The 23870-nt window shown below is 51.1% G+C and overlaps 1 protein-coding gene across 1 annotated transcript in view; it reads right to left on the bottom strand.

Moving 5' to 3' along the window:
- Positions 1-1254: 1254 nt before the first annotated feature.
- Positions 1255-23870, bottom strand: part of JAG1 (jagged canonical Notch ligand 1) — a 34761-nt gene continuing 12145 nt past the window's right edge. Inside the window, exons 4-26 of the mRNA XM_030872565.2 lie at positions 20520-20774; positions 18768-18828; positions 14815-14945; positions 14460-14579; positions 13908-14021; positions 12412-12525; positions 11715-11828; positions 11256-11302; positions 10747-10920; positions 10196-10346; positions 9234-9398; positions 8640-8753; positions 8033-8146; positions 7836-7949; positions 7580-7696; positions 7064-7091; positions 6517-6602; positions 5296-5409; positions 4540-4649; positions 4226-4459; positions 3883-4014; positions 3543-3693; positions 1255-2559 (exon numbers count right to left, since the gene is read on the bottom strand). Of these exons, the coding sequence (XP_030728425.1) occupies positions 2102-2559; positions 3543-3693; positions 3883-4014; positions 4226-4459; positions 4540-4649; positions 5296-5409; positions 6517-6602; positions 7064-7091; positions 7580-7696; positions 7836-7949; positions 8033-8146; positions 8640-8753; positions 9234-9398; positions 10196-10346; positions 10747-10920; positions 11256-11302; positions 11715-11828; positions 12412-12525; positions 13908-14021; positions 14460-14579; positions 14815-14945; positions 18768-18828; positions 20520-20774 (3218 nt within the window). The 3' untranslated portion in view covers positions 1255-2101. The remainder of the gene's footprint in view (positions 2560-3542; positions 3694-3882; positions 4015-4225; positions 4460-4539; positions 4650-5295; positions 5410-6516; positions 6603-7063; positions 7092-7579; positions 7697-7835; positions 7950-8032; positions 8147-8639; positions 8754-9233; positions 9399-10195; positions 10347-10746; positions 10921-11255; positions 11303-11714; positions 11829-12411; positions 12526-13907; positions 14022-14459; positions 14580-14814; positions 14946-18767; positions 18829-20519; positions 20775-23870) is intronic.

Here is a 23870-nt window from a genome sequence, read left to right as displayed (position 1 = left end):
CCTTTACAGGTAGGAGCAGCCCGGCTCTGCACGGGAGGCCAGCCACTCGCGCACTCCCTAGGAGCAAGGTGGTGAGGGGCAGAAGGGCCCTCACCCCAGAAGCTTGTAACCACCACCTCCTGCGGAGACCAGCCCAGAGGTACAAGGTGCACGAAAGCCACAAGGGTGTGGTCTGCAGTGACGGCAGGACATCCACATTCATCCAAACAGCCAGGGAAAAATAAGAGAAAGCATCCAGTCTCCCTCCTAATCCCCCAGCACCAATTCCAAGCTATTTAAAACCCTTTTACTGCGGTGGGCGTTCCCCCGCAAGTGCTCAAAACAATTCAGTCCACACTGCAGGCCATTAATCCAGTGGTGTTTATTCAAGCAGTATTCACACTTGCTGTCGAATAACAAGGGCATCTAGGCCCCCAAGACGGGGCTCACAGCTCCAGCTTCACAGCAGCCCCTCGGGGTTTCGAGAATGTTATGGCTGAAAAGGCTTTCCGTTCTTGATGGGGGACCCTGTCAAGCACAGCCTACTTCTCACACCCCAGTCACCAGGACAGACCCAGGGCGCTGGCAAAGGCACAAGGCAGAGCCAGGCAGAACTACATAAGCTCAGAAGAGGCCACACTGGTCCGTGTTTTCGTACAAAAAAATTTAATAAATATGACTTTTCAAAATTTATTGCCAGGAACAACACATCAAAGATGTATGTTTATGTTCGTATAACACTAAGAGGGCAATACAAAGGATCTTCACGGTCTTAACGGTGAACCGACGAAGTCAGTTTTTAATAAGTCTTTTTGATCTTAAATTTCGTCATAGCATTTTGATTTCCTCACTTAAGGCAGGCAGTGGACTCTGGCAAATCTAAACAGTGACCTTTCTGGACATTTTACGGTTCAAGTATTCAACTAGCTTATGAGAATACTCCCTAAATGCAGTAGATAACAACACAAAATCAAATCTACAAGTGGTTCAGTCTTACATTACGAATGATGAAAAGAAATCAGAATTTACAAGATAAGATTGGTGTGCTTCCAACTTCACACAATTAATTTGATATCTTTAATGATCTTCAACCACTCACGTTTTGGCTACGTTTAGTCATAGCTCAGCTTGTTCCCTTAAACTGCTCGGTAGCAGATCACCTGCCTGTCTCTTTCAAGTCTAAAGCAAAACAAAAAAAACGAAAAAAAAAAACACTTGTTCTAGACTAACTCTCAAACTGCCTCAGTCGGGGTTTTAAACATCTGACGTCGTACGAAAAAAAAAAAAAAAAACAACTCCACCAGTATTCCAGGCACAGAAGGCCATCCTATTGTCTTAAAATAAACTATTTTCAAACACCTTAATTTTGGCTTATAGGCAACACGTAATAAGAAAATAAGGTCAAAAAAATAAAGCCATACGCTTACAACGCTATCAAAAACCTTCAATTCTAAACACGTACATATAAATAAAAAGGAATGATGTCTTAAGGCTCTTGATTATTAAGTTAATAAATCAAATATACACAGTGATTAATAAAAAAGAATTATTTACAGAACTATACAAAATTCTACTTTTGACACATTTTTCCTCTTTAAATTCTTCATTTTACCAGCAACTGCTGACATCAAAGTCCCCCTCCCCCAACAACAACAACAAAATACAATAAAAAAAATAAATAATAAACTCATTTGTGATAGTTGCTGTGGTTCTGAGCTGCAAAGGCACTTTTCAAATACAGAACTACTTGGACGTCATCATAAAACCAATATACAAAAACAACTCAAGAGTCAATAAATATAAATAAAAACTATGATCCTAAGACTGCATCACCATCGGGACATCTGGCAGAAGTGGAGGCTGGAGACCTCGGGGGGCCGGGTGTTCTCCTGGGAGCCTGATCCGACAGGGGCGGGGCCCCGGGGCCTGGTGTTTGCATAGCTGTGCGATGCAGTGCTGCCCAGCCAACCACAGAAACTACCATTGCCAGTGTAAGCCAGCTTGTCAGAACTTAAATTAACACAGGGGTTCTACGTCAAGGACAGCCTGGGACCGGAACACGACAGGACAGCTGGAGAAGCTTCAGGAACCCCGGGCGCCCTCAGACTCCGCCCGCCGTCTGCTATACGATGTACTCCATGCGGTTCAGGCTCTGCGCGCTCTCCAGGTCTCTGTTGTCCTGTTTGTTTGTCCAGTTCGGGTGTTTGGCCGGCGTGCCGTGGGGGGGCTTCTCCTCTCTGTCGACCAGCGTGTACGTGGCCTGCTTGGCGAAGCGGGCTTTCTGCTGGTGCTTGTCCATGTCGTCCTCTTCCACCTCCGAGTTGTGTGTCCTTATTTTGGACATTTTGGAGTTCTTGTTCTCGTAGTCCTTGATGGGGACTGTGTTGGCCCCGTGCTTCTCGATGGGGTTCTTGATCTGGTTCAGCTGCTCCCGCACGTTGTTGGTGGTGCTCTCCTCAGAGGCCGAGCGCGCGTGGCTGCCGGGCTTCCGCCGCTTGCGCACGCACCAGTAGAAGGCGGTCACCAGGCAGCAGACCCAGGCCACGGTCAGGACCGAGCTCAGCAGGGGCACCAGGAAATCTGCAAGGCAGGGGCACCCCCGTGAGTCCCGCGCCCACGGCTCCCGTCCTTGGTCCCTAAGAAGGGCGCATGGGGACGAGTCCCTTTCCCAACCACACATCGTCACCTCCCAGCATCCCTGAAGAGACTAGGCCGAGCAGCAGCCCGTAGAGGCTCCCGCCTCGGCGCGGAGCAGCATCTGGGCCGGTCACGGGGAGGCTGGCTACTTAGGCAGCTCATTAGAGGAGCCGGTTTTCGGAAGCATCAGCAAGAGGTTCCCGGCATGGACGGCTCAAATGCCCCCAGTGGTCCTGCGCCCGGCAAGTCGCTTCACTAGAACGGTGATGCTCGGGGCATCCACGGGGGACTCTGGACATCCTGCGGGGCCATCGAGCCATCTATCAAACCCGTGTCTCAGTGCTTAGGACGGGCTGTCCCCCGATACCGGAGCACAGGACAGGCTCCGCACAGACACACGCTCAAGGCACAGCCATGCTCTTCCCAGGACCCAGAGACAATGTGTGCCTGGAAGGGCGCCCGCCTGCTGGAGCACAGCTTGCAGGCAGGGGAACAAGTCAGGGACGCCTCTGCCCTTTGCCATGTGACCTTGGTCACGTCAGATGGCCTCTGTTTTCTCAGTTAAAAGTGGGGGGTCCTTGAGTAGGGAACCGTCAAGTAACTCCCCACCCTGGAGGTTTTACTGGACGCCGGTTGTATTGGTCTTATTTTATTTTTTTTTTTGCGGTACACGGGCCTCTCACTGTTGTGGCCTCTCCCGTTGCGGAGCAACAGGCTCCGACGCACAGGCCCAGTGGCCATTTCTCACGGGCGCAGCCGCTCCGCGGCACGTGGGACCCTCCCGGACTGGGGCACGAATCCGCGTCCCCTGCAACGGCAGGCGGACTCTCAACCACTGCGCCACCAGGGAAGCCCTGTATTGGTCTTATCGATGAGATGGACGTGACAGTCCTCACAGAAAGGGACCACTGCCCCCATCCACCTACCTGTTCTGTTCTTCAGAGGACGCCTCTGAACTCTCACTTCCGCAACGGCGGCGATCAGTGAGCTGTTCCCTTCACGTTTACTAACAAGATCTATAATTTTGTCGGTGATTTCCTTGATTGGGTTTCCATCATCCCGGATGTCTTCAGCAGACTGGAAAAGGAAGACTCATCAGACCAGAGGGTCAGGGACACTCCACAGTCACCTTCATTCAAAATTATTTGACCACACGTGTATGTCAAGCTCTCCTTCAATGTATCTGCTCATCTGGACACTGGCTAAGTGAAGTTTCTGAGCTACTTGGCAATCGAACAACTAAGCGTGCATGGGTCTCATACTCACAATGGCCACGTGTATTTCATTGTTTGCAGAAGGGGAAGGCTCGCAAGCTATGTAGATTGAATATTCAGCAGAAACATTCTTCAAAATATTCAAATTCCGCAACTGGCTGCAAATATGCTCTGTGGTGAGACCCTAGAACGAGATTTTTAAATCCACACACACGTAAAAGAGCGGAAGGAAAAAAGGCTGCTGTTTGCTTGAAAGTGAAGCTATATTCAGAAGCTGAGCTCTGGTGTAAGACAAGAATCTAGGCTAAGGAGGAGGAGATCCGAGCTCGTGACACCCCTGCTTTAGGGCAAGCAGACACACCCCACCTCTCCAAAGCCAGCAAGGTGTTCCGTACCGGCGACATCATCTCCTTGTTGAAGGTGAACGTGATGTTGGCACAGTTGTCCTGGTAGTAGGGGTCGGAGGCACACTTGGTCTTCACGGGCTGGAGGCTGGAGGACCGGCACTCACCCACACCAGTGCAGGGGCGCACGAAGCACTGGGCGTCCAGGATGGGGATGCAGCTCTGCCCGCTGGGGCACTCGCTGTGCCCTTTGTGCAGCGAGCAAGGGCGGGGGCCACACCACACCTGCAGAGACAGAGTAGAGCTCAGGAGACGCTCGTTGGCAGTTCCAGAACCAGAACGCCGGTGGCTGGGGCCACGCCTACCTTCGAGCAGGCAATCCTCCCGTCCAGGCACTGGCAGGTGTTGCAGTCATCGTCCCACTTGGCCCCATCAGGTATCACGCTCCCCACGGTGATGCAAGATCTCCCTGAAACTGAGGTGGAGACTCGTGAGTGGGAGGAGTTGCCTTTTCTGGAGACAGTTCTCCTGATTCTTCACTCCCTGCCTGTCGGGAAGTGATTACACCTGTTGCCCCTTGCCCCATAACAACACAGTTGCTCCCACTATGGGCAAGCATCCCTCCCTCCCCGGTGGCCTTTGCACCCGGCCACGTGACCGGCTTTGGTCAGTGCAGTGCGTTGGGATGCGATGTGAGCAGAGTCTCTCCCGGGTGAGCTTGGCCCCTTGAGAGCCTACTGTTTGCCAGGGAAAGGACATGCCCTGGATACAGTGCTGGTCCAAGGAGGATGGGGTGGCACACAGACCTGGGCACCCAAGCCGAGGCATCCATCGCTCTGCTTGTGCCTTTGTGCCCACGAGCAACACCAATACTTGTCGTACACACGGAGATCGGGGATGGTTGTCACACAGCATAGTTGTGGCAACAGCTGGCTAAAACCAACAGCTACGCTGTTTTCACGGGACCGCCCCCCCTCAGGTTTCCCCTTCCCTGTGGTCCCAAGTGGATGTCCCCCCTCCGTGTTCTCTGAGCGTAGTTCCACTCACGAACAGTCAAAACAGTGACTGCAGTGCCCGCTCAGCCCGCAGGACACACGGGCAGCTGGGCCCGGCCCACTTACCTTCCTGGCATTTAGCACCACTGTGCCCTGGGGGGCAGACACACCGGTACCCATTGATCTCATCCACACACGTTGCCCCGAAGGCACAAGGTGAAGACTGGCATTCGTTGATGTCTAGGAAAAATGGAGTTCGAGCTTAGGCCCCAGTGGGAGGCAGCAACGTTTTTCTAAGTTTTTACTGACAAAACGTACAGATAAGCTTTCTAAGTATAACCTTAACGCATTTTCATCACATGACCAGCACCCAAATAAAGAAACAGATCATCAGTACTCCCAGAGTCTCCAGTCACTGCCCCGCAAGGACCACCACTAGCCGGATTTCTAACAGCTGAGAATCATATGGGGAAGCAGCAATTTTTAACTGAGGTTCCTTTTCCTCTGATAGTACGATTTAGAACAAGGGCCGGCAAAGATCTTGAAAAGGGTCAGCTAGTAACTATTTTAGGCTTTGCAGGCCATGTAGTCTCCGTCATGTCATGACTGCTCAACTCTGTTGCAGCATGAAAGCAGCCCTAGACAGTACATCAACAAGGGTGTGGCTGTGTGTCAATAAAACTTTATTTTGGCCCCCAGGCCATAATTTGCTGACGCCCGATTCAGAAACATGAAACAGATACACAGTTCCCCCATCTAGTAGTTCTTGAAGTCCCAGACCTGGGGACCTCAAGGACCAGTAAAACTTTAAATACTTTAGGGACAAGGACACAAAAGTAGTACAACTAAATCTATCACCTTTCTTGGCAAAAGAAAGGGCATGTAAAAAAAAAAAGTAGGGAAAAGGCTCAAAATAAAGAATAAACTGTGAACTTCCTGAAAAACTGCATTGCCTGCCTCCATTTTGTTTAATCATTTCACCGGGGCCTGATCAAGCCCTGGAAACCGCAGCCCCAGTCCCTTCTGTGGCCTTAGCTCTGTCCCCTACCAGCATGGATGTGGCAACGTCCGCTTGCCCATAATTTCATGTTAGTCACGGGGACAGGCACACTCTTTCCTTAGGACCTCAGAGTAGATTAATCACCAAATTCTGTGGCTGACGCTCTCTCCCCTAGAGCAAGGAGGGCTGTGTCCCCCAGGGAGGGGCCGGCCAGAGCCGTCTTAATCCCAGCTGGAGGCAGATTACTTGTCAAGGCTACTTAGAACCATGGCCATAATTATTTTAAAGATGAAAACTCTCAGGCTGAGGGTTTGGAGTGGGAAGACCCAGTCGGAGGTGGTCCTTACTTATCCTGCAGTCGGGCCCAGCGAAGCCGGGGGCGCACTCACAGCGGTACCAGTTCTCTCCATCCACGCATGTGCCACTGTTGTAACTATGAAAGCAAAGACCCCTCGGTCACCACCAGTCCACCACTTCCCCTGCCAGTTCAAAGGTAGCCGTGCCAGTTACGATCAGCGGCTCTCACCCCTGCTCACACGCACCACTGCCTGGGAGCTTTAAAAACACTGATGCCTGGGTCCCACCCCCAGAGAGTCTAACATCACAGGTCTCGGTTGCAGCCCAGGGACTGGAACTTATAAATGCTCCCCGGGTAATTCTCGCGTGCAGCCAAGGTTGAGAATCACTGCTCTAAATGAGAACACAACCTGACTAAAGTGTGGTCCGCGGACCAGCAGGATCGGCATTGCCTGGGAGCCTGTCAGAGAGGAGGAATGTGCAGCAGCTCCCAGACCTCCTGCATCCGAACCTGCACTTTAAACAAGATCCCCAGGAGACGCCCACACGTGTCACAGCCAACAATAAAGCGCCGGCTTAAAAGGTGGCCATGCTTACCAGGGATGAGGACTGCAGTCATTGGTATCTGCAAAGTAAAAAAAGACAACTTAACGGCGAGGCCTTCTTAGCCCTAAGTCAAAACACCAGTGATTTCCACAATACCCAGATGATAAAGCTGTCGTTAACACCGGCAGAAGGAGCTTAAGACCTCTGCTCAATTGGAACCAGGCCCACACCACACTTGGTCCCATTCACCGTGGGACACATGTACACAGGAAGAGGCCCTGGGTGGGGTGGGCAGGGGGTGTGAGAATGGATGGAGACAGGCTGCTGGTCAGACCGGAGCTGGGAACCACGACGCCATCTGTCTCCACTTATCTCCTCGGCGACTTTCTCATGCCCAGGTCAGGGCTGCATCCCATCAAGTCATTAGAACAGACCCAGGTGATGCAGAAGCAGACATCAAACAGCTCTGCTTCTGGTTTCCATTGCCAGTCCCTGGGGGTGTCAGGATGGACTCCTGCAGCCCTCAGAGAGTTCAAGGTGGCAAGCGGGGGGAGGGGAAACACTCACTCTGTGTACAGATGGGCCCCTCCCAGCCTTCTTTGCAGACACACGTGAAGGACTCGCCGTTGACCACACAGGTGCCCCCATTGTGGCAGGGGTTAGGCAGGCAGCTACTGTTTCGGGCTATGAGACAAGAGCAGACAAGGCCACCCTCCCTGAGGATCCAGTGACAGTCTGGAGGGGCAGAAACCAGGTCCCAGGAAACAGTCATAGGCTCACAGGCCCACAGCCCCTGTGAGGCCCAGGGAGGGCGGAAAGGTACCTATGTTACAGGTCGTTCCTTCCCAGCCTCCGGGACACATGCACTTGAAAGCGTCCCCCTCGTCATAGCAGGTGCCACCATTGTTGCACGTAGCCTCATCACACTGGCTGTCACCTGGAGGAGAAGATCCCGGCGTGAGCCCCTGGCCGGCCCTGCTCACGGAAGACAGGGCAGGATCCCAGCCGGCCACCACTTACGTGAGTGGCAGGTCTTGCCTTTCCACCCGTTTTTACAGTCGCAGTAAAAGTCGTTGACCAGGTCGCGACACGAGCCCCCGTTGTGGCAGGGGTTCTGGCTGCAGTCGTTAATATCTGCAATCAGAGGAGACAGCCGGCTGAAGACGCTCCCAAGCCCATCCACGCCCCGCGACGCCTAAGGACTGCATCTCTCCGCCCCCAGCCCCTGCTTTCCACGCCCACTTCAAAACCAGCAGACACCCGGGGACTTAAACACGGTCACCCTTTCCCAGGAATAAAGGAGCCCCCGACAGGCCATGGAAGTTAAAGTCAAGATGGGCAGAAAGGACAACCCAAACAGCAAGATGATCACTTTTCCTGCAAGTGCGGATATCTATCATCCTAATTACAGGGTCTAATTCTATAAGCTCCTCCGCAGAAGTTCCTTCCCGCTGGCTGGCGTCAGCATCAACACATGCAAATAGGACACAGGCCATGCCGTCCCAGGGCAGGAACTGTCGGGGTCCAACTCCCAGATATTTCCACGAAGAAGAAAGGCTTCCCATGTGGATTCTGTCCTGCCCACACCCCCCAGAGCTGTCTGTCCCCAGAGGACCCCTGAACTCACTGGTCTCACAGTAGGCGCCCTCCCAGCCACCACTGCAGATACACTTGTAGGAGTTGACACCATCGATGCAGGTACCACCATTTTTACAGGGGTTGCTCTCACAGTCATTAATATCTGTGAAAGGAAAGCAAACAGAAACACAGGTAAGCAAACGAAGGAAAGTAATGCCACCGCCAAGCACTGTTCTGCGGGCTTCCCTGCCTCTCCTGAGAAAATACACTGGGCACCTCAACATTTAACTCCGTCAGGACTGTTTCTGAATCCGGCGGGCAGTTTTATCAAGCAGGGGCCTCCAGAGAGCACCCCGTCCCTTTTATTTAATGTCTTCACACTAAGCTACTTGGAGAGAGTGGAGAGGAAACTCCTAGGCAAAGCGGACCACCCGATCTAGTAAGGTTCCAGAACATTCTAAAATAAACGTGCTGAAGACTTAAGAGGCGTCAGTGATCTCGTAAGTTAAACATGACCTCAGTCTTAGATTGTAGGTGGTAAACCTGGACTGATCTCTCCTGAAATGATTCCAGATGCCCCCCAGCTGGGCCGGGGCAGGGTTTGGGGGACCTCGGCCCATTCCCCGAGGATGCGGGGTCTTACTTTCATGGCAGTACGTTCCAGTGAAGCCTTTGTTACAGTCACAGGTGAATTTGCCTCCCGACTGACTCTTGCACTTCCCGTGGGGACCGCAGACATTGGAGGAAATATAGCGCACCCCTTCAGGCGTGTCATTGGAGGCCATGGCTACCGTGCAGCTGTCAATCACTGCGAGACAGACTTGGGGTCAGATCCCCGCCAGGGACCCGAAGACCCGGTGTTCCTGAGCCCAGGACCCACGCCACGCCTGCTCTCCTGGAGCCAGGCACCTTAGCCAGGCTAATGAGGGTAAGAAGCCAGCACCTCGGTGGCCAAGACTGGCAATATGCCGTGTCACGCTGTGACAGGCAAAGCCGAGACCCCAGGCAGAGTTTTTTTTTTTTTTTTTTTAGGCGTTTTCTCCCTATGGAGCCAGGAGCCCACGTGTCTGCGGGCCCTGTTCATCCTCCCTCTACTGATACATCTACCAAATTTGCTGGAAGCTGGCTAAGGAGGAGGAACAGCCTTTCCCTCGATGTAAGGGCACTTACGGCTGCAGGAACCTGGAAGCCTGAGCCAGCTCACACAGCAGCCACAGGCGGCCATTTAAATTTAAGTGAATGAAAAGTAAGTAAATCAGGGCTTTTAGTTGCCCTGGTCACACAGTAAACGTTCCGGGCCACACGTGTCCCAAGGCTACTGTACCTGACGGTGCAGATATCACCGTGGCCGAAAGTTCTACTGGCAGAGGTGCCCTGAGGAATCCACCTCGGCCTTGCACATCAGCGTCCCCCAGAACGGGGATGCTAAATGAATTCCCTTCTCTGCCCTGGGCTACTTGCAGGTATGGTCCCCCCGAACTGGTGGGCCTGAATAGGTTGTTTCCACGTGTTCTGGCTTCCCTCCGAGTGTCACGGGGCAGTGACGAACGGGCAGAGGACAGCAGCCTTGAAGACAAGCCAGAACCCTGGCGGGGAGGGAGGTACCTTCACAGGGGGTGGTGCGGCAGTGGTCTTTAAGGTGGGAGCAGTTCTTGCCTTCATAGTCCTCGGGACACTTGCAGAAATAGTCGCTGGCGCGGTTGTAGCACTGGGCACCGTTCTGGCAGGGGTTGGGCTCGCAATAATCGATGTCCAGCTGCGAGGGCCAGGGGCAGGGGAGGGGGGACACAAAGTAAAACAAAGCCGTCATTATGACTCCTCTGGGGCAGCGGCCACTGGAATTTGACCCTTCCGTCTGCTTCTGTTAGGAGAACACCCAGCATGATTTACAGTTGTGTCCTAGCGACTGTCCAGGTACGCATTTGAGACAACAGGGCAGAATGAGAGAGTGCTGGGTCTGGGATGAAACGGACAAAGAGAAATCGACAGGCTGCCGGACAACGGGAAGAAAATCACTCATCACCCTCCTTCCACGGCGCGTGTCTAGCAGAGATCCCTAGTCAACAGGAGGCTCCAGACAGTGTTGGGAATGGGAAGGTGAGGGTGAGGAGACTGCCTGTGAAAACTGGGCCATCGGGCGCTCCAGCCCGGCTCACCTGACAGAGGTTTCCAGAGAAACCAGTGGGACAGAGACACTGGAATCTGTTGATTTCGTTCTGACAGTGACCCCCGTTGAGACAGGGGTTGCTGGCACACTCATCGATGTCTGTCTCACAGTGATCGCCTGCATAGCCAGGTGGACAGATACAGCGATAACCGTTAACCAAATCCTGGAGGGAGGAGAAGGAGGGTGAGAAACACATGCTTTTTTTCTAGGTGCTCCACAAACACAGGGCTTCAGTGGTTCAGCGTGACTGTTGCGCTTCAGCTGATTCACTGAAAGAGATGCCAAACCTCTCCAAATGTGAGAGAGGAATTTCTATGTGCATGCCTCCAAGATGACTCCCGGGAGGCTGGGGTAACATGAGCCCGAGTGAAACTTCCAGAGACTCACTTTTCACCTGCATTTTTAAATCTCCCAGGGACAGAGCTTTCCCAGGGTCACATAAATCTTAAGGCTTGTTGTCAATCACTAAGGTTTTGATATAAGCAAAGATTTACATACCCGACAGGAGGCGTCATTCTGACATTGGCCGAGGCAGTCATTAATATCTAAAAAATAAACAAGTCACCGTATTGGAGGGGCAATTTACATTGAAGTTGGGCTTCACTGAAAAGCCTTCTCTGCTCAGGAAGATAAAAACCTCCAATCAGATTTCTTGCGTGCTTCCCATGAAATAAGGTTATTGGTGGGAACACTCCCTAGTTCTTCCAGACTGAGGTACTGAAACTTCACATCATTGTTTTAGCCACCTTATCAGAGTACGGCCGTTTTTTACCAGCTAATGAGCCTGATAACGTGTATGTTTTCATTTCTGTGCCCATCACTCCCTCTCCAAAAACATTCCCTCTATAAGGTTCTCCTTCCACTACTCAAGTCTTAGACCTGGAGCCTGAATACGGCTGGCAAATGCCTTCAACACCCCAGTCTCATGAAAATCAAAATTGAAACAGTCTCACTCACTTATGTCACAATTCTGACCCATCCAGCCCGGGAGGCAATCACAGTAGTAGCTGGCGATCAGATTCTTACAGGATTTGGCATTTACACAAGGTTTGGCCTCGCATTCATTTGCATCTGAAAAACAGAGAGGATGAACAGTGAGAAATGGGGTTCTACCCCACCTCCCCCCTCAGAAAAAACACCATACAAATAGTTTGTCTGAAACGAGACATTTTAATAAGCTAGCTAAATAAGAGATGCTACTGTGAACATCTGAACCCTCTCCCCTAGCTATGCTCCAGTAAGGAATGCTAATTGATAACGTTCCAGCTGCTGTTGACAACTAGCCCCCGACAGGACAGCAGAAAGCCACTAGGCACTTCTGTGCAAAACCCAGCGCAGCCTAGTTGCTGGGATTTAATAGTGGCAAAAAAGAATGCAGACAGCTCATTCCTCATGAGATCATCCCCGTTTGGAACCCAGCTGAACACTCCTCGGACAGACGATTGACATGGTTCAGGGAATCCCACGACTTTCCCACAGGGCCTCAAAGAGCCAGGCCATTTGCATGCGAGTTATTTCTTCCAGGCCTGCTGGCTGGACCCTAGATAATAAATGACTTCTTGGTACGATGGCACGCAAGCTTGCACCGCTGGCCACATGTACAGCTCCCTTAATCGCTCGGATCAAGCCAGCCCCGGTGCAGGAATTCTCTTACCTAACTGGCACGTTTTGCCCGTCCACTGGGGCGGGCACATGCACTTAAATCCGTTAACCAAGTCCTGGCAGGTGCCCCCGTGGGAACAGTTATTTGGAGAACAGTCATCAATGTCTGTTTGACAAAAAGAGGAGAGGGTTGGCAATTTAATCTCAATCCATTTGACAATTAGATAATTTAATACCACCCCTCACGTGAGGGGCCTTCACTTAAGAGCCAGACACCTGCTGCAAGTGACTGCTACGATGACGATAAGGCCTGATTTTAGCTTTAAATCCCCCACTGGCCCAGTTCATTTAATCCGCAACCTGAGCGGGTGGGAGAGCCAGCTGGATTCCCGGAGCATCAGCCCTGGGTAACTCAGGACATCTCTCACTGCCTACCCTTTATTTTTAAAGAAAAGTTCCATCACGGCACAGAGGTAACTAAGGAGAGGTAAGGAAAAATAACTTCTTCGCTGGTGAAAAAAAAAATCATATTCTTGTTTACTCACAGACTTTTCCCAAAAGCACATGCCTGGGGTGCCCAACCTCCCCCTTCTGCACTAGACTCCTGAGGCCTCTTAGCGATTCACCTCCTGCCCGGGTAGGAGGTGCCAGGCTCTCCTCATGAATCTGCTCACCAAGCCTTCACACCCCCAGGAGATGGGACTTGCTACTCTCCCGTTTAAACAGGGCACAGGTTGGCAGTGACTACAGTCCCACCATGGTGACGGGTGGCAGGGCCATGGTGCCAGCCCAGGTGATCCAACCCCGGAACCCAGCTCCTTAACCGTGTTGCATGCTGTTCTCAGGGGGCCGATGACCGTGGACCTCAGGCCTGGCTGCACCTCTGAAATCCAGGAGCTTGTATGTGTTTTGTTTTTTGTTTTTGCCACGCTGCATGGCATGTGGAATCCTAGTTCCCCGACCAGGGATCGAACCTGCGTCCCCTGCACTGGAAGCTCGGAGTCCTAACTGTTGCACCACCAGGGAAGTCCCCAGGAGCCTGTGGAAGGTACGAACTCCCCAATTCCAAAGGGAAACCGTAGCACCCAGAGACCTGTACTGGGAAGCACTGGGGTAGTCCTGGTGTGCGGCCAAGTCCCGCAGCCACTGTCACTCTGTAGCCCTGGTCCCTCTTTCAAAATTTGTCCCCACCATGAAATTCAGTCATGACCACCTCCCCCGCAGGCATCCTCTGTACAGCTTCGAGGAGAATAACCGTAATTCAGTTCAGAGGAGGCACAAGTCCAGGGAAAAGGACGCAGCTACCCCATGAGCGAGCTTCTTCCAGTCAGAGATGCGTGTGCTAACTTAGCAGGGTGCCTTAGGATGGGGGTGCCAGGAGACTTCCAAGGGCAGAGGCCGGAAGCTCAGGCCAGCCTCACCACCAGACCCCCTCCCACCGAGACAGACCCATCACTAAGACCGACGTGGACCCACAACCCTGTACCTTGACACAATACCCCCCCTCCCCCCCGCCAAGAAAGGGCACAAGCCAAAACGCAGACTTACTTGTGGAGCACGTGGGGCCGGTCCAGCCCGGAGAACACTCACACTCAAACCCCAGGGAGGTCTCCTTGCAGCTGCCTCTGTTGTGGCAGGGATCAGAGAGGCAGGCGTGTTCCGCTGTGGACACCAGCACAGCAGTCAGCAAGGGGCGCCCACCGAGAGAGGCTACCTAACACTCCCCCCGGCAACCAAATCGCACGCCTGGGCCACCAGCTCGAGCTCGTTTCAAGAAATCAAAGCAGGTGTGGGACGTAACCCCGCTGTGTCTGCGGCGGAAAGGAAGTCATCTCTCTTGCTAAGCTCTCCGGCCCCATTTCTCCAAGCTTTTGACCTGGGAGCTGGGTCACTGCCCTGTACACGCCGCCCCCAATGAAATCAGCAGCCCCCAAACCACCTGAGCAACTGGACAGAGGTTTCAAAGACCCACGGAACGGCTGGGAGGACAGGTCTTAACATTGGAGGCTATTTTCCTCTTTTTATGAGTCCCTAAGTATATTTAAGCTGAGTGTACAGAAAAATTAGACAAAGGGATCTCACTGAGCCTGGACCACTTACCAATTTCACAGTTGGGTCCCGAGTACCCCTCAGGGCATGAACACTGATATTTGTCAGGCCCTGTGTTGCTACAGGTTCCCCCATTGAGACACGGCTGGTGGGTCCCGCAGTAGTTGAGATCTGCCAAAAAGACCCCAAAGAAGTCACTCAGAGACCAGAAACACTGTGTTCCTAGACCCATTCCTCTTTAAAAACTAAAACCGAGGGAAACAGACCCAGATTCACAGGGTTAAAGGCAAATTCAAACAGATTTAGAATAAAAGCCCCTGCAAATAAAAATAAATGAAAGTACAAACCAAATCACCCACACCCCACCCCCGACCTCCAGCCCCACCCAGGCCCTCCCCAGACATACCTTTGTCGCAGAGCTGGCCACCCCAGTTGGTCTCACAGAGGCACTGCCAGGGCTCGTTACAGGTGCCGTGGACGCACCCTGGGTGTGGGATGCACTTGTCACAGTACAGGCCCTGCCAGCCATACTGGCACCTGGGGACACACAGCAAACCCTGCTTTACCCTTTAGAACTTGCAGGGAGATCGGAGCCAGGAAAACACAAGGATGCAAAGCCCAGGCTTCTGGCCACAGGATGGTAGACTGTCAAGGTCTGTCCGGGGGTTCCCTCTAAGCAAACATTTTCCCAGTTGGACTGAGGTCCCCTCCCAGGCGACTCCCAACAAAAGGAGGGCTGTTTGGGGAGAGGCCAGCACTGGGCTGCCCTCCACAAAGCCCCTCTCTCTTCTCAGGCTCCCCCATGAGCCCAGGGCGGAGGCTTGGAATAAATGAACCCCTGGGGGGAAGGCAAGGGCTCTCCCTGCAGTGACAACAATAGCCACGCGAAGCCTCTGCAGACGCAGCCCTTTGGGCAAGTTTTACACAGCAACGCGGCTGGGCTGTGTCCCAGCAGCAAGTCACGACCCCAGCACACAAAAATGCACCGAGACACCGAGTGCGGCAGGAAACTGCCTCCCAAGGAGGCTCCCTGAAATCAGACGAGGAGGAAAAGGGGCTCCCTTCCTTGGAGAGATGGGGTAGGATCTCTGGACCCATTTCTGCAGGGAGGACGAGGAAAGCAACAGCGCTTGGAACCATTTCCGTACGTGATTTATGACCTGCCCCCCTCGTGGCTACTTAGGCTAATTTATTTTATAGTTATTTCTCACTTTGCACACACACACACACACACACACAGTCAACTTGGTTTATCTCGTATTGGGGAAGGGAGTCGAGTTTCCTTTATAAGCGCCTCATTAATCGGACTCTCTGGAGGCCAAATGGTGCCTTTGATCCCCAAACAAAAACACAAACATACACCTTCACCTGGGGCAGGGGCTCCGCTACTCTCCCCTCAAGTTTCAAGCCCTCTGAAACTCTAACTGCCTTCTCAGAAATCAAGCTCTAGCAAACAGGAGCTGGCAGTGGGGGCAGCCCACAGTGGAGTGAAGGTGGGGTGAGCCAGAAACAGCGACCAGCAAATATTTCCATGACGGGACCCGGGAAAGCCATGGTCAGAATCGCCTCCCCCGCAAAGAAGGAAAGGCGTTCTGCGTCCAGAGAGCTGGAGGTGGGCTAAAAATCCTTGTCATGGGAAAATTACAGGGAACCAGCTAATCGCTAATCATCCACGGCCGGGAGTCAACTCACCCCTGAGAATTCTGACTCACCACTTCCTAACTCCTAAAAGCAAGCCATCCACGCCCCAGCACAAAGAACCACCAGGCTGTGTGGCTTAAAAATCAGAGGATTCTGGTTCATCTAAAACGAAACTCCGGTCTAAATGGCAAGGCACCATTAAAGGAGTCAAATAAGAACAAAGTAAATCCTCCGGTAGAAATGTTTTTTCAAAGTGGACACTCAAGGTAGTGGGAGATCACGGGGACGCTTGTGTAAAGACTGACAGTCTTAGTCTGAAAGGTAGATATTAAGAAGGAACTGATTGGGAAATAGCATTATTCTTACAGTCTTTCCCTCGTTGCCTTCCAGATGAAGGATCACTACACCTCTTCCATTTGCTTAATACAAGGAGTAAGAGGCAGCTGAGGACCCGCCTCGGCTCTTAATCAGTGAGAGCTGGATACCCAAGCATAAGAAAGGAACCACAAGAGGCCCTGGATGACTTCAAAAGAAAACAAATAAAAATACTGACCCTAAAAGAGGCATCCACAAGGTTATCCCAGTGTAATAATATATGATTAAGGTTCTCATGAGAAATTGAAGTGACTTTCCTCATAGGATGATTCATAATTGAGTCTGATATTATTGGCAGGCTCGCAATAAAGCAAGACTGTGCACCCAGAAAAAGGGATTCCAGGTCGACCTGGGAGCAAGAGAAGCAGTAAAGTGTTCTCATGCGGGGGAAAAAACAAGACAAAACACACCTCTGTAATACATGATCCGAAGGACAACTTACAGGTAACTTGCCATCAGCTATTTCTGGAGCAGGATGCAACCAGAACTTCCTTGGCGAGAAGGTTCTGTTTTGATTTTTCAAGGGAAGGAGAAGGAGATGGCCTGGGAGACCATGCAAATGATGTGTGGGAAAGTCACACCTTAAGTAAATAAGGGCCTGCGAGTCCAGGCAGGGAGTGGGAGGGAGACTTCGAAAGAGAAAGGCCTAAATTCTGGAAACAAAGCCTGCTGTTCTGGCTGGGAGGGCCCTCCCCAGGCAGCAGTGTGTTTATTCTGATGACAGGAGCAGAAATCGAGGTCGCCCTTGACTGATACTCATCTGAGCTGAGCACCCGCGTGCTGAGCACGAAGCGGGCGCAGCAGAGTCCCTGAGAGCACGGCTGATCTGACTCTCCGGAACAACCTTCACAAAGAAGAGCCTGCCCTCAAGCTTGACAGTAACGCTGTTAAATACCACAGTCGGCTGCCACCAGCGATGGGGGCTCGCAGGCGAAGCCCTTCAGTCTTCCAGAAAGTAAACTTATCTTTCTGAAGTGCAGGAAGAGACAATTTCAGGCCAGCCTGGTTTTGTTTTCCTTCCAGCTGCCCTGATTCCCACTTCAGCTTCAAGCCCCAGAGCTCAGAGCTCCCCGCTGCACGGGAGGGGAGCTGCGGCAGTGGGTGCACAAAGGTATGGAGGACCACAGGGGTCTTCAGGATTTTCGGAGCGGCAAAATCCTGTGGCTGTGCTCAGCCTGTCGAAATGCAGATTTCTGGGCCCAACCTAGGGACTGGGGTTCCGTGGGTGTGGGGTGGCACCCAGCAACCTGCATTTCCACACGTCCCTGGTTAACTCAGGGAATGACACTCTGAGTACTGAGGTTTGGGGGCAGTGAATCCCAAAGTACGGTCCCCGCGCCCCCAGCAAGAACAGCACTGCTGGGGGCTTGTTAGAAATGCAGAGACTTGAGTCCACCCCAAGCTATGGAATCAGGATCTGCGTCATCACAAGAGTCCCAGGTAATGTCAGTTTGAGATGCACTGGTTTAGACTAAGGATTCATAAGCTTCCCTGGGCTCAAACTGGGGTAGCTTTGGGGGAAAACATGACAGGCCCAAAGGAACCATTGAGTGTCACATTAAATCTGCTAATCCTTCAGATTTGGGAGGAGAGTAAAGTGGGCGATCATGTCAAAACGCCACAGACACCAACAGTATTTCCTGAAACAAGCCTTTCCCAGATTGGCATGATGTACATTTCAAGAAGTTCCAAAAACTGTAATCGGGAAGCCGTGGGGGAGGTCTCCATTTGGCTTCTTGCATTGTCCGGGACCATAAAAGAACAGACTTCAAAGGCCAGCAGCAAAAGTCTACATTCATCAGGCTCAACTGACAAGATTCCAGCGCAGCCATTAACCTCTCAGCACCGGCCAGGCTCCCGCCTGCAAAGGGGCCAGGAGATTGTCCTAATCCCATTCTAAAGAATGCTCCACTTTCCCCTATTGATGGGAAAAGTGGGGGAGGGCTGGGAGACAGAAAACCAGGCGGGGGCTGGAGGGTGGAGGAGGAGAGAGACCGCCGCAAAAACCAAACCCACAGCCCTCCATCTAGTCCATTAGCACTTTAAGGGGAAGATTATAAAAACGAGTTATCAATTTACAGAACCGTTAATACATGAAGTCACTGACTATGCCCAGAAGAGTTTTTTTTTTCCCCCGAGAGAGAAGCGTGTGCATTTCACTGGACAGCTGGTATAATTTAATAAGCTTCGGATGTGCCTACTTGAAAAAAAAAAATTTTTTTTTTTTTGGTAATGCTTTCTTGTCCTCCAAAGTAAAAGAGGCGTATTCACAATAAAGTCAGTCCTCCTCTTGTATTAAAGGGATCATTATTAGGAAAAAAAAAAAAGAGTTTAGTTGTTTACCTGCAGTCACCTGGGAGTTTGCAAGACCCATGCTTGGGGCTGCAGCCCTGCCGGCAAATAGCTGTAAAAAAAACAAAAAACAAAAAACACAGAAGGATGTGTCAGCACACTGCCAGTTTCTTGCACTGTCACCATCATGAGAATGACCTCGTCCATTAAGCCAACAAAATCCACTATTTTAAGAGATCTCGTATCAAGCCCACTGTAAGGAGAGGAAGACGGGAGGTGCCCCAAGAACAAACCCAGCTTTAAACTTCAAGGCCATGCTAGCAGATCCTCAAACATGATAGCATTTGGGGACAAAATGCAGGCAAGCAGGTGGGGGAAGGGGAGCTTTACCGAGTCTCCGAACAATAGCTATGCTGCTCCCGGTCAATTCCCACCCTCGCCGAAAGCAAAAAGGAGGTCTAATCTTTCCTCAACTCTGTCATCTTTCCCACTCTGTACCCCAGCCTCTTCAGAACCCTCTGACCAAATAAATGCCTGGTGTCTCAAAAATCCCATGGGACTCAAAGCCAACCAGGCCGGCTTCGCTTGGCAGGCTAATCCACGGACCAGATCTGGTGGTCCTTTTTTTTTTTTTTTTTTTTGCAAAGTATCCACAACAAAACCATTCTGCTTCCTTTATTGAAAAAAGTTTTTGAACAGACATCAAAAAATAGTAGGTAGATACTTTTTAAGTAATTGTTACTGATTTTTAGGACACCAACTATTTAAAATATGTTTTATCAATCCTTTCATTTGGATCCCAGGAAGGCCATCCTTTTCACTCTTGTCTCTAATTATTTAAGAAAGCAATATTGCCCAGGAGACCTGCAAATTCCTCTCTTTGCCTTACCCTTCAGTCACAGTTCAAAAATTCGTTTTTCAACTTGAGTTTATCTTACAGGAATTTACCAAATTATGTGAACTAAGCAGAGTGCGTTGATGTTGGTGAGGGCCTATTACATGGTTGACTAGAATTATACACCAATTTGCTATGAATTAGAAGCTTTGTAAAGGTAAAGACCACAGATAATTCTGTGAATGTCTGTGAATATGTGATAACTCCCTGTATTCTAGTAGACAGGGCTGGGACAACAGACAGGAGGTCTGGAAGTTTATCCTACTGTGGAGGCGTTCAGTTCACCACTCGCCCCCTCCCCTCAATACCACGGCCCCCAGAGATGCCCAGTGAAAGCTGCCGTAAGGCCACCCTGAGCCCAAGGGCTGTCATTTTTCACAAGCTGTTCAGACATTGGCTGGGCTAACCCAGTCCCACCTGGCATCTGTTTTGCATCCGATGCCTTAAAAAGCAGAGCCTGAGAAGGGGGTTCGGGTACAGAGAAAGAGGTAGAGGGCAGATGGGCAGGGGAAGAAGCTGAGCAAGAATGTGGTCTCAGCGGGAGCTTGGCCTCAGCCTGATCCCAGGGGAAACTCTGGAGTGTGAACTGTAGCCCAGAGTTAACGCAAAGGGGGCTGTGGCCTTCTTACGCCCATGTCAGCCATTCACAGACTGTGAGCTGGAGGGACGGGGCGTGGAGTGCCACCTGTTTGGCCAAGGACAACGTCCAGAGAAGGAGACGTTAGCAGCCAATGCTCAGAGCGTCTGGGGGATGGGGTACCAACGGCATCTTTGTGCTTCAGGCCTAGAAAGCAGCCCAAATCTCACCATACCCAAGAAAGCCACCTGATGGCAGGGGCGTGAGAACATGACACCCAAAGGGACAGCCACCAGGAGCTGGTTAACCCACCAGGCACGCCCACACACACCTTTGTTACATTCAGGGCCCATCCAGCCTTCCATGCACGTTTTGTTGCCATTCTGGTCGCAGGCGTAGTGGCCAAAGAAGTCGTCTCTGGGTCGGCAGAACTTATTGCAGCCGAAGCCATAGTAATAGTCATCACAGGTCACGCGGATCTGATACTCAAAGTGGGCCACCCCCGTGTTCTGCTTCAGCGTCTGCCACTGCCGGCTGGGGTTGATCATGCCCGAGTGAGAAGCCTTTTCAATAATGCTGTCGGGTTCTAGAGGCAAAAAAAAAGGATTAATCACAACAACATTTACATCAGATATCAGAGCTTCTCCCCCGACCATTGTGATGACTTTTAATAACAACAAATGCACACGGCACAAAATTCAAACAACACAAAAGGGCAAAAAATGAGCCATTCGTCTCCCTCCCCATCATACATTTACCCTTTTTACTGGGCATGTAGTATTTCTTCATCTGGAAATAAAGTGAAATCATTTACCTAGTTCCCAATATGTGCACTGAGGTTGTTTTGGCCTTTGGCTATTAAGCAAAGCCACAGGGAACATCCTTGAACATATTTGCCTGTATGTGGTTCTAGAAAAAAGAAATATCCCAGAAATGGAAGTGCTGGATCGAAGAAGACACACACAACCAACACGCTTCCGCCCAGAAAACCCAAACCACCAGGAACAAAAGCCCCATCTGTCTGCCCTCCCACCAGCAAAGGAAACTGTTTCCCAACAGCAGTGCCAACACTGCATTATCAGACTTTCTGATTTAATGGGTATTTAATTAAGTGATGGTGAGAACCCTTTTGACAAAACCACGTGTATCAGCTCCTCTGAACTTCAATCTGTTTCTCTCCTTTGCCAACTTTTCTATTGCGCTGTTTGGTCATACTGGTTTGCAAAAGCTCTTTACATGTGATAGAAAGTGGCCCCTTATGGAAGGCTATTCTTGAAGAAATTTCATTATTCCAGGTAAAGGTTAGCAATCTTTATTTTCTGGCTTTAGAGTTTTGTGTCTTGCTTTAGAAAGGCTGTGTCTATTTCCAAACTCTTCACTGGAAGCCAAAGAGTAATTTTAATTATAAACTTTGTCACCTCTTAAGCTGGCATTTAAGTAACAATACCATGAACTTGATGCATTTCACCTTTCACCTTTGCCCAGAAGGCAGATGGGAAAAGCATTCATCCCAGTTTACAGACAGGTAGACTGAGGGTCAGGCTCCTTAAAGAGCGCCTACTGAGGAAAAGAGACACGCCTGGGGCCCAGACAGGTCCAGGAGGAAGAAGTGGTCCCTGCCCTGGGGTCACCTATCACTTAGTATGAAAAGAGACAGGTACAAAAATAGCTCCAAACTCCAGGTGCCAGGAGTTCAGGGGAGGGGCGTGAAAAGGAAGCAAGGCCCCGAGTCAGCACCCACCCTGGTCCTGTGTTTGTTTTCTTAAACCTGCCAGCACCAACCCTTGGCGCCTTGTCAAATTCAAGGCCACCTTGGAGAGACCGTTAGGACCTGCTTGCAGTGTCTTTGTGATTCTTATCCACATACACCCGTTTTTCTAGGCCTGTGCTCATCTGCAAGGCTAGGCAAACCCCACAGGTGACCAGGAGACGGGCACTCCTGGGCAGCTTCGGCCACACTCCACTTCCAACAGCGCCCCAGCCCTCACCCTCTGGGCTCTTTACCTGTGGGCAAGACGGGCCTTGAACAAGCCTGCATACCTGCAGACCTACACCCCGGCACGCATGAAGCGCTTGCAGAGGATGCTTTCCTAACCTGAGTTTTGCAAATAAACACGGGCCAAAGAATGACAAAAATGTCCCTGCATTAACAGTGTGCTTCCTCTGCTGGTTCAATGAAAAAGTGTAGTGAGCTATTACCATGTGATGATGAGATCTTAATAAAGGGATTACTTAAACACACTAGCCTTCTCAGGCAGGCTGCAACAACAAGCAATTCAGACAAGAGTCCGGGGTTATCCTAAAGGCACAGGCTGACATGTCAGTCAGTGGTTTGGTATGCTCTCTATTTCCGAGAAATGCTGTGAAGACATCATTTCAGAATCCTCAATGGGGCTAACAGGTCTGTATAACTAACTTCACACCTGCGTGACAGATTTTTCCTAAGGGCCCAGAGGGAGTTGAATGTGTCTGTGACACACTTTCTGGCATCTGGATTACAGAGATGCTTCTTCTAAGCTGCTGTTGCCTGAATCACACTTCCTATCAGCTCAGGGCATTACCAGTGTTTTGGGGGTAGTTCAGTTGATAGCCCAGCTTTAAGATAGGAAGGGGATACTACCAGGCCTTCCTACAACCTTGAACTGCATGAAGATGGAGCACGAAGAACCCACAACAGCCTTGCAGACCAAGGAGGAGGGGATGAGAGGCGAGTCTGAGCAGAATCCTGCAACCACGCCAACCACAAACCTTAACCAAGAAGGCTTAACCAAGAAGGCTACAGTATGAGGGAAACCTGGTCCTAAGTATGCCAACCTGTGTTTACATATCTATTGATCAGAATGAGAAACTGAAATCATTTGCTCTGGGGGAGAGAGTAAGATCTGCACCCTTATATAGTGCAGTGCTGAAATGCAATAGCAACGACCTTGGAGGGCTGGCCTCAGAAATACTTTCTAACATGTGTACATCACCTGGGTTTCACTTGGGCCAGGCTCTGCTCCCAAGGGTTCATTGCAGAGCGGACGTGAGAAGGAATTCTCTGTTCCCAAGCTCAGGGCTCTGCCTCTAATCTGAAGCCTTGTTTGGTCCCCAAAGAGCAGCCAACCCCAGTTGGGTTGCTACACAACCTCAGCGTCTGCCCTCACGGAGGACAGTGCCTTGGGAGGGACAGAGGGTGAAGGGAGTAAAAGCAAAACATTCCAGGCAGTGTGAACAGCACGTGCAAAGGCCCTGAGGCAGGAGAGAATGTGATGCATTTGAGGACAGAAAGTTCACTGGTGGGGTTTGAGAGAATACAGGTATGACAGATGACAACGTGGCATGTGAGATGGAGCTGGCAGGGAGACAAGACTGGGCCATGCAAGGGGCTTTGGGGCCACACAAAGATCTGTCCCGAGGGCAACAGGAAGTTACCAAGTGGCTCTCAGTAAAGGTGACACTCCAATGTTATGCTCTGAAAAGATCAAGATGGCAGGAGAATGGAGAAAGCGCTGGAGGTGGACCAGAGTAGATAGGGGTGCATTAATTCAGCCGCTACTGTAAGAATTCAGGCGTAAGCAGATGGTGACATGGACCAGGGTAGCAGCAGGGGAGGTGGAGGGAGGCAAACCCTGTCAGGATTGGGTGTGGAGCACTGGACATAAGATTTTCAGAACTTGGAGGTGGATTAGATACTGATGCT

Source organism: Globicephala melas, chromosome 15 (genome assembly GCF_963455315.2).
Source record: "Globicephala melas chromosome 15, mGloMel1.2, whole genome shotgun sequence".
Taxonomy (NCBI): Eukaryota; Metazoa; Chordata; class Mammalia; order Artiodactyla; family Delphinidae; genus Globicephala; species Globicephala melas.
This window is presented reverse-complemented; position numbering and strand designations above follow the sequence as displayed.